General features: G+C 39.0%; 1 protein-coding gene across 1 annotated transcript in view; it reads right to left on the bottom strand.

Moving 5' to 3' along the window:
• Window positions 1-1,752: 1,752 nt before the first annotated feature.
• Window positions 1,753-10,774, bottom strand: part of pnocb (prepronociceptin b) — a 30,230-nt gene continuing 21,208 nt past the window's right edge. The window contains exons 2-3 of the mRNA XM_015028375.1: window positions 9,919-10,191; window positions 1,753-2,656 (exon numbers count right to left, since the gene is read on the bottom strand). Of these exons, the coding sequence (XP_014883861.1) occupies window positions 2,027-2,656; window positions 9,919-10,056 (768 nt within the window). The 5' untranslated portion in view covers window positions 10,057-10,191 and the 3' untranslated portion in view covers window positions 1,753-2,026. The remainder of the gene's footprint in view (window positions 2,657-9,918; window positions 10,192-10,774) is intronic.

Genomic DNA, 10,774 nt, shown 5'->3' with positions numbered 1-10,774 from the left:
GTTTGGTTTATTTAAACAGAAGTTGATTATCATACAAATTGGCAGTTTCAAAGTAACCCAAATTATTAGGGACGTTATAAAACTAGTGTGGATTCCAAGTTCTTTAAGTTTATTCAGTGGAGAACGTTTTTATTGATTTACTCATTTCGGTCATTTTTAACCTTCGGACACCAGAGGGCAGTAATGCTCCACAGGGAGAAGCTACGTGACGGAAATCTGCTTTTCACTTCGTCTCAATCAACTTATAATGTTCGGAGCTCCCAAGGAAAACTTCCACATAATGGCCAAAATTTGAACAAGTATTTTATTTTTTTATTATTATTATTTTCCTTTACGGTCTCTTTTTCCGTCGTTATTCCGTGGATTGTGCAGAATTCTGTAGAGTTTACAAAGTGCAGAAAAACCAATTTTATCTCCATTGTGTTTAATTAATGAAATTTCTTTAAGCAGAAAATTGGACTCTCCTAGCAGTAATTAAGAGTTTGTGCTTCAGCGCTTCCATGGTCCAACCTTATTTACAAGTAATTGAACTATCTCAGAAACACGGCGCTGGTCCATTTCCAATTTAATTACTTAAATCTGCGGTGACATTCGTGAAACTTAGAATTTATAAGTAGGTTAAAGGTGGGGATTAGTTTAGAGTCTGAAAATGCGTCTTTTTTTTCAAAGTGTAAGCCTGTGTTGCACTAGTTACATTGATGAGTCAATTTCCATCCAGAAGTACAGAACCAGCTTTCCTTTTAAAGAGAGGCAGTGTGAAAGTATTCATTCCCCTTGAGCTTTTCCACATAGTGTCACGACAACCAGGATATATTCTATCAAGATTTTATATCATCTTTATGATGCTACGTGAGACTTTCACTGAATAACTAGATTAATACTGTAATGATTCACCACAAGTGAAGAATGGTCCGAATGTGGTCAACAATATAGACCAAATTTTATTTGCCTATTTTAACAAGATTTTTTTTTTTGTAACAGTTTTTTTCCCGAAAGTTTTCAACAACAAAAAAATCCAAAAACTTTTGGGAAAACAATTTTTCTAAATTTTTGGAATTATTTTTCCCCAAAATTTTTTTGAAGTTGACTATTTTTCTTTTAGATGATTGTCTATTTTGTTTGGGCAACAAAATAGACCAAAATGTGTTGGTGTATCTTCAAAATAAAATAAACTGATTTTTTTTTTTCTGAACATTTTGAAATTGTCTTTCTCTTTTAATACGGCAACAGTCTGCAACCCTGTTTATATTTTGGCTCTTCAATGAAATACAAATTTCATTAAAACATTTTTACTTAAAAAAATCACAATAAACTTTTTGTTTTTTCCATTTTTAATGTAATGCCTTTTGTGGCCTGCCAGTGGTTAACACTGGCCAATTCTTTACCCATTTTAACTGAGTCAATTGGACCAATTGGCTAAGGTCAATTCTTTCTTTTAAATTCCTGAGTCCAAAAGCTTGGAGACCACTGCACTCGGTTTTATTAAGGGTTATCTGAGTGAAGGGGGATGAATAGAAATGCATGTCACACCATTTAGGTTTTTATTTATAAAAATGTTTGAAATCCATAAATTCATCTTTCTCTGCCATCGTTTTCCTTCTATTTCACAACTACGAACTGCTTCGTGTTGGTCTAACACACAGAATCTCCATGAAGTTCACAGCAATTTGAGGTATGTAAGGAAATGTGAGGAAAAGTGTAAGAAAGTGTTTTATGAAGCTTTCTCAGTGGAAAAACTTCACAAGCAGCCAGTTTTCCAGTGTCACTTGGCCCCTTTTTATTGTATTGACACACAAAAATATATTCAATTGCACTTCTCTAATTCTTTTATTTCACAGAATGGCATGTAAATGTGAGTTTAATAGGAGGGACATCAAAACATTCTCTGTTACTTAGGGACACGAAGAGAGGCGTGGAAGAGATGAGAGTCTGTTGTTCTGATCACGTCGACAGTTCAAATCCGAGGGAGCCGCTGAGAACTAAAAGGTGGGATGAGCTGAGGTAACCCGAGGACAGCGGAGAGGCTTCACAGTTTGCTTTGCCTCCAGCGCCGGTTCGTGGGGAGGCCGCCGGTACCGGGCCGGCCGCTGCGGCTGCTGCTCCTGTACCGCAGCTGCTGGTTCACGTTCATCCACTTCGGACTGTTCCATTGGCGGGCGGATTTTCGGACGCCGATGAAGCCCCCGTAGCGCTTCTGCAGGCCCCTGACTGGGGAGCCGATCAGCTTCCTGTACCCGTGGCGCCCCCTCTGGAAGCCGCCGAAGCGCTTGGATAAGGTGACGCCCTCGGAGGCGTCCAGTTGGCCGTCGCTCTCGGAGCCCCGCTCCCCCCTCTGCTGGGCCTCCTCTTCCTCGGTCAAACTGACATCCAGGCCCCGCAGGCTCTCGCCCTCCTCCGAGGAGCCCAGCAGGGAGGAGTCATACTGGACGCTGCGCTCGTCCCACGGCGTCTCGTCCTGGTCCTGCTCCGGGAGATGCTGAGCTGCCGCCGACTCGGCGTTCAGGTCGAGACGGGTCAGGTCCGGCTCCTCCCCGGCTCTTTTGAACAGAGCGCCCCCTTCAGCTAGTGTGGGCTGGTGCGACAGCTTTACGGCGCGTCTGCACACTTCCCATGTTAGCGAAGTGGAGACGTGACCCTCACACTCCAACAGACACACCTGCAGAGGGAACAGGAAGTGGGATTTAGTCCAACGGAGAGATTAAAGCGGCAGCATGTAAAAACAACAACATATAAAATATATAAAATCTGTGGGAAACAAGCTCCTCCTCCTCCCAGTGATAACTACGAACAACCAATCAGAGCCAGGAGGAGGGTCTTAGCGCTGTCAATCACTCTCAGTGTGGAGCTCCCCTGTTTCTTATGAACCTTACTTTAATCGGAATTTAATTTAACCTATATAACAGTAAAGGTTAAATCATCAGAGGAGAGGTTTTTTCTCAAGTTACATCTAAAATATAATTAATCTATGGCTGATCAATTTGAAATGTATTAATTTAGTTGGTACGGTCAATGCACATTAATTAACAGTTTTGTAAATGCGCCAGAATTAGCCAAGAGTTTTTATCTGTTGTTCCTGACAATGAGTAATTTGTCTTGCCAAAAATAAACAAAGGTAAACCAAAGAAAGTTAAAATGACTTAATTACACAAATCAACAAGGTAATACATTATTTTGTAGTAAAAGCCAATAAAATGGATTGTGATTTTATCTCTCATTTTGTAGGAGCTTTTCAATCCAACAGATCAAACCAAAGCCCCATTTCTGATTAAACTTTATGGCTTATATGATGAAACTGTTCCTTCTAAGCAAATATTTGTCAGACAGACATAGAGAAGATGTTGGTGTCTTTACACTGTAAAATAAAATTTAAAAAATAAATAAAAAAGACATCAGAATAAAAGGAAATACTCTCATTAGCTTACCTAGTCTGGACTTTAGTTGTTAAGTTTAGGCTAAATACAGATTTAAAAACGTCACATTTTAACATTTGCTCAAAGCTTTCTGTACTCAGAAAAAGTTTGTAGCATAAATGCTAATGGCTATTTAGTGAAATCTCAGTCCTCCCTAAAACTCTTCACTTAGGAAATATTTGTTACTTCACTAATTCCACTCATTGTGGAAGTTTTGTAACCTAAGAAATACAATCATAACCTTATGAATGTCAAACTGCAGTAGAATATGGCTAACGTGTTAGCAAAGAGTTTCAGATTTTCAGAGAAAAAACAAAGTTCTGTTAAAGCTATTAGCCACGTTAAGCCAACTTAGTGTGTGTACACTCTTTGGCCCTGAAAAAACAATTTCACTTTTTTTTCACTTTATGGTGGATGGGATTCGAATCGTCTTGAAATATCTCGCTAGCTTGATAACAATATCAAGATGTATTGAATTTTGTTGGGCTTGATAAACTGACTACCAATTTTGACTTTAAACATCTTTTTTTTTAAATCTGAACAAAATTGAACAAGAGATATCATCTGATAGGGTCCAATTTTGTACATGAAACTTGAGATAAAAGTCTCAAACAGCCCTAGGAAAACAAATCAATGCATGTCAAGTATTTGGAGGGATGTGTATACTCTCGTTAGCTAGTTAGCAAAGAGATGCTAATTGTAGGCCTACAAAATCTCACTGGAGCTCAGGTGTGTCCAACTGATAAAAGCCTATTATTCCCTAATATTGTTTTTAATTCGCCTAAATACGTGTAAAAAATAATTTTATCTTGTTGCAAGCTTAACTAGCTGTAGTCACAACACTGGCTTATTTTATTTATTTAAGCTAAAAAAGTAATCTAAAAATAGTAAAAAGATTCACAAGGCTGAGAAGAAGAGCGTTTAGGTATGTCTACAATAATAAAAAAATACTTCAATAGGCCTTACAAAGCTTTTCATCTTCATAAATTGTCTTTATGACTAAATATTAAAGTATTTTACACATGTTGTAAAACGATGGCAAGCAATCACGTTTCTTTATGGATCTGCAGCGAAGCCTGACTGGGCGGCTGCTGCGTTGTGGGGGTTAATGGGCCTTGTTACTGCCACGGTCAGCGTATACGGAAAGTTATGCACCAATATGAGATGTCCATCATTTGACAGGCGTAAAATCTGCGACCGCAGAATGACTGACAGCACCAAATTGAAAGATGTCGCAAACTGGCCTGAAGGACAGCAGCTGAATCATTTCCTTTGTCAATACCTATTTATTTCTGATTGACTCTTCGGTTATAATAATGATGTGTTTTTCGCTCTTCAAACGACACCTGTCATATTTTACAACTTTTTAAAATAGCACAGGTATGCTGTGCAGTTTTAATGACTTTCCTGTCAACTCATCATTATTCCTGACTTTGATTTCCTGTCAGATTTCTAAAAGGGTTACAGCTTTACTGTTTGGACATGAGATTTTGGTTTGTATTCTGAATACATTATGACCCTTTTTCCTGTCGGCAGAAGACTTGGTGCAACTTTTTCCGCATATGGTAATGTCAAACAGTCATTCGTTATAATTTTATGTGGTATATCCTCACAAAGCTGTGCAGAACAACTGCAGGAAAATAACGTGGAAGGTAAATAGCGTTGACATTTTGTAAGTTAAATACTTTATTTATTTGTGTCATTTGCTGCCAGGACTTTCACATTCATATATATACAAGGATGTTACTGCGGTTGTGTTTTCTAATGGTCTTAAGGAAAACAAACACTCATAGATTCACTCATTTTGAATCTTTGAAATGAGTGAATTTCAAAGATTTTTTTTTAAGTGAGTTAAAAAATCACTCATGTAAATAATTTTTTACATGAGTTCATAGACACAGTAGTTCAGGGGTGTCCAATGTGTGGTCCATGGGCCATTTGTGGCCCTTGAAATGATTACTTGTGGCCCCCTGACCACAAGTCAAGAACAATAAGAAAATAATTAAAGGGATTACAAGTGTCAAAAAGTCAATTAATAGAAGAATCATAAATTATACACTCAGGTTTGAGGTTATAACATGATAAAATTAGTAAAAGCTCAACTGGTGTGAATACTAAGGAAGATCAAAAACACCAGAGAATGAAAATTACAAATCTCTGAACACTTTAAGAAAAGCATTTTCCTCCCCACCATGTTCTCCAAAGAGCTGTCCCCCTCTACTTATCTCCTTTTTACCCAAACCCTGCACTCTCAGAGTTAAAAAATTTTGAGCCTAAGCAGAGAGGTGAATCCCATTTGCTCTTCAAAATCTCGTCCAAAGCGAGATAAATTGCCATTGTTATCAGAAGACCTGCTCGCATCACAGGAGCGAGAGATGAGGGAGTTCCGCTGCGGATCTATCAGCGGAAATTAATTATCCGTCGTAAATTAAATGAGCACACCAAGGGGATTCTCCACGTCAGATCAATGGAGCAATCTAAAAGGAGTTTATGAGTAAGCAGAGAGGAGTGTGTGTGTGTGTGTGTGAGAGAGAGAGAGAGAGAGAGAGAGAGAGAGGGGGGGGCACATTTACTCTGTTTTTTTATACATGAGAGGACTCAAAGGCGGTTGTGGAAAACTTTTGGCTGCCGCAGACGTTTTATGGACATAAGGGGTTGAGCCTCATATGTACAGGTGTACTACCTACTACCTACAACCAGGGAGCAGCTGTTGAGAGCAACTACAGCCTTTTGAGTTGGGGTCGGGGGGGTTGGAGCATTAAATCCGTCTGATTAGCTCATTTCACGTAGACAGTTTAACTTTATTGAGAAGGGAACACGCAGGTGCATTAGCGAGCGCCGTAATTCACACCTGCATCTGAGCGCACCTGTTGCCAGGTAAAAGCAGACCTTTGCTCAGATGGAATGCAGTCGTTATTGACAAACCTGTGTTTTCCCTCACTCGTTCAGGTCAAAATGTCTGCTTTCGAACGGCCGAGCAGGAATTACACCTTTTATTTTGTTCGCCGACGACATGACACCAGGTGGTGAAATGAGTTAAAGAGGTGTCGTCTAACAGCAGGTTGGAAGTATCATCTCCGTAGTCGATGAGCTCAGGCATTAAAAGTGTAATCATCAGAAACCAGTCTACTCGCTTGATTTGACCCATTTGGAAACGTTTTCTAATTCTGAAGTTATTTAGAAGCCCAGATTTGAGGCTGTGTTGAAAAGGGACATTTGACAAATTGTCACAAAACAGGTCAGAATCCTAAATTTCATTCTAATCGTTAACTGGAGTATGTAGATGCAAATAAAAAGAAAAACCCAACCATATTCAGAACAATAATTAAGATTATTGGTGTCATGTCGTCGGCGAACAAAATAAAAGGTGTAATTAAGGTGTATAAATAAGGTGTATAAATATATATATATATATATATATATATATATATATATATATATATATATATATACATTTGAATTTTGGCATTCAAAGTTGCACCATGTTTTTTTTACTTACATACATTATTAAAACAGTTATCATATCCTAACAATTTGCTATGAGACAGATGGTCTGTGAAAAGATCAGTTTTCTCCATCTCCTCCCTGAGTTGCTACTGCTGTCTGAAGAAATGAGCTGCTCCCAACCAAAAACAAGCAATCAGAGCCAGGAGGAGGGGCTTAGTGCTGTCAACCATCCTTATGACTGTCTGCTAAAAGTAATAAACGCGAAGAAACAACTTACTGCTACGGGAAAATCATTTGTCTGCCGTGATCAGTGGCTATGCTAACTAGCGTTATCAGTCATGACCGGTTCTGCTGGCTGCAGGATAGCAGAGAGAAAGGGAAGGAAAGGAAGTAATGATTGACAGCGCTAAGACCCGCCACCTGTCTCTGATTGGTTGTGTATAATTAGCACTTTGAAAAGGTAGAAAAGCTTATTTTTTCCACAAATTATCTGTCTTACATAATATGCTGTCACAACATGGAGACAGTTTCAACAAATGTGTAAAAAAAATATTTTAATAAACATTACATACTGCAGCTTTAACATGAAAATATCTTTGTGTTCTTTTGCCAAAACTTAGTCTTCAGTTCAAATCTACTAAAGGAACGCAATGTTATTGCAGTTTTGGCAATAAAATGTTGATTTTCTTCAGTCGTTTCTTGAATTTAATTCTAATATTGCATATGAAAAAATCTGTAGAACGTTACACTTTTTTTATTGATATAGAATAATCACTTGCTAAAATAACTATTACTTGCACGATGTAACAAGTTTTCCTAGCTCGCATCACAGGAGCGAGAGAGTGTTAAAGTTAATGACTTTTTAAGCTTTTTCTAGAAAGAAAAACTTGATTTGTTGTAGTTGGGATCAGATTCTCTGGAAGTTTCAAAGAGGTCAGTTTGACACCTTTCTGCTGCTCCGTTCTGAACTGTAACACTTGAGAACCCCAGGAATCCTGAATAAAGCCTGTCGGAGCTGCTGAAAATCCAACAACACAGATAATTAGCCCAAGTATAAACAAAACTTGGCATTTACCTTTGAGAATATAATTCATTATGTAATGAATAGAAAGACAGAAGGTGTGTGTGCGTACAGTGTGTCTCCTCTACCTGTGTTTGTGCCTACTCCGGGAACAAATCAATGGGTCCTGACATTATAACAAACAGCAGCGACCTCACACACACACACGCACACACACACACATGCATGTTTGCATGACTATCTTTGTGGGGACTTTCCATTGACTTCTATTCATTTCTACAGTCTAAACCTTACCCTAACCAAAACTCAATTCACACCTTAGTCCTAAATCTAACCCCTGACCCAAAAACCAGGCTTAGGTCCCCACAAGGAGTAGCGGGTCCCCACAACATAGTATGTGTCAGGAAAAATGCCCGCACAAGGTATTACAAACAAACGCACGCTTACACACACACACACACACACACACCTTCTCTCCGTCTGGAGCGGGAAACAATGGAATTGCTCTGCGGATTCCATCTGGGGCTCAATGGGAAGGCGCCTAACACAATGAGGAGCTGATCAAAAGTGTCAGTCACTGATGTAAGCCCAAGATGATGCTACAGAGGAGCAGTCAATTACATAGTTCTATTACAACTCCATAAAGGTCCCAGCTGTCTTTCCGCGCATCATTATCAGCTAAATTAGCCGTCCTGCCGTTATCCATGGACGCCCACAGTCTATTTTTACCCCCGCTGACGTCCTCGGACTGTTTGGAAAGCCGAGTTGGAAGCTCTGGGTTTGAGAGGAAGAGGAGGAGGGAATCCGTTCCTCCCGGTAGAGAGGCTGGCATTTTAACGTTGGTCACAAAGTGTTGCGCACAGCCGTTCATGCTTTGCAATATCCAAGTTCAGGCTGAAATAATTTGAGATTTTATTTCCAGCTAAAGTCATGTCTCTCCAGCTTTCTAACTGTTCGATCTTATGCAATACTTGTCTGACAATAGGTAAACCACAGTGCAACAGGTGCTGGTGGCTTTCATATATGTGGATTTGCATCATTAGTGCTCTCTTCAGCCAATAATACTCCTTTGAGTAAAAAAAAAAAGTGTCTCAAATGTCATGTTTTTATGCTTTTGTGACTGATTTTAGCTGTCCTATTGAAATGCAGCAGTACAAACAGGCCCATCATGCTAATAAATTTTGCTGGACGATTAAATTTACTGCGATAAATCATAATAATGACATTTTGATTTTCAACTAATACGCTGATGGCATAATAATGCAAGTTTGCCTTCTCAAACACGACTAAACTTTAATTTTGTACAGAATCCCCCACCCCGGAACTGGAAGACATTTTAAATGTCCGGAATAAAATAAAATTCAGCGACCAAAAACAAATCAATAAAACAGAAATAAAAGCCTCACACAACCAAGAACATAAATAAAATGGATTATGGTCTCTCTGTAAACAAGATACTAATCACAATGGAAATTATCAAGCTCATTTCAATTTAACATGTCATTAATTGATTAATTGATTAAATGATTAAGTGCTTAATGCGAAGAGCTTAGGAATGAAATTGAATTCTTACAGTATGTTTTAATGGTGTTAATTAAAAAAATCTGATGACAAAAATGCATAGCATTGCTTCCATTTTAAACTAAAAATCAGTAGTGATTCCCACTGCTGCTAAAATAATTATAGCAAAATTTTGAAGTGATAAAAATACTAAATTTATTTATTGATATTTTGTAGTGTAGAGTGAGTATTGAAATATTTATTGTCCTAAATAACATCTACTTTTCCTGCTCTGTTCTTTAAAAAGGATATAGTGTAACAAGCTGGTTTATTTTTTAGGTTATCTGCTCCTGTAGCTAGCCTGAAATCTGCTGCTTTACAGTGCAGCTGGTCATTTCCTGAACAACTGGACATTTTTCAAAACCTAATTTATCTTTTGACAAAAACTGACACATGCCATTATTTATGGAAGGTGATGACATGTGTTGCAATTTAGACCCACAAAAAAAGAAAAAAGAACAGAGCCACCCATATACTCACTATGGTATCGAAGGCTTCTTCCAGCTGTTGCTGCTGTAAGAGCAGCCCACAGGCCACGCATTCCCCCTGACAGTCACAGCGCGCGGGGGTGAAGAGACATCCCAGCAGAACCACCAGGCACCACACAGGGACCTTCATGCTCAGCACGGCCAGGCAGGCAGGCGGGCAGGCAGGCAGGCGGGCGGGCAGGGACGGACGGACCAGAGCCCAGCAGAGATCACAGTCAGCAGCTGGAGAATCTGGGAGGCGATGCCGCTGGGATCTGGCTCCAGCCTACAAGGAGAGAAGCGCACCAGAGTGACAGCAATATTGCATCAATTCCATTTCTTTTTTTTTCGCCAAAAGATAATTAACTGGATTTGTGTGGTCAGTTGAAAGCGTTGGTGGTGTTAGAGTGTTCAGCCAACATCAGGAGATGGATGGCGTAGGTGGGGATTGAGAGAGAGCGCAACCTCAGGCAATAATAGATGGGCAAATTCCAGTGGGCAGGAATCGTCCTCTGCTCCAGGGGTTGCTTCACAAATTGGACTTTTTTTTTTTTTCCGATTGCAGAGGTTGGGGATTTGTTGCTGTTTATAAGTGACTGGAGGGATTAGCTCTAAAGCACAACATGGGTCATCACCCGAGGCAACACGAATCGACACGCAGCTGTTTTCAGTCTGTCTGATAAACAACATACAGATGATGGCGCATATGAGTTTTTACAAAGTTCTGACAAAACAATAGAGCTATGTTTATGTGTAACTTGAAGATTTAAAAAAAAAAAAAATATATATATATATATATATATATATATATATATATATATATATATATATATATTTTTTCTTTTTTATTTAAAAAAGCTAAAGCGTCT

The sequence above is a fragment of the Poecilia latipinna genome, unplaced genomic scaffold (assembly GCF_001443285.1).
Source record: "Poecilia latipinna isolate Pla-1442-1.1 unplaced genomic scaffold, P_latipinna-1.0 Scaffold122, whole genome shotgun sequence".
Classification (NCBI taxonomy): domain Eukaryota; kingdom Metazoa; phylum Chordata; class Actinopteri; order Cyprinodontiformes; family Poeciliidae; genus Poecilia; species Poecilia latipinna.
Note: the sequence above shows the minus strand (reverse complement) of the source record. Positions and strands in the feature narration are given on the sequence as shown.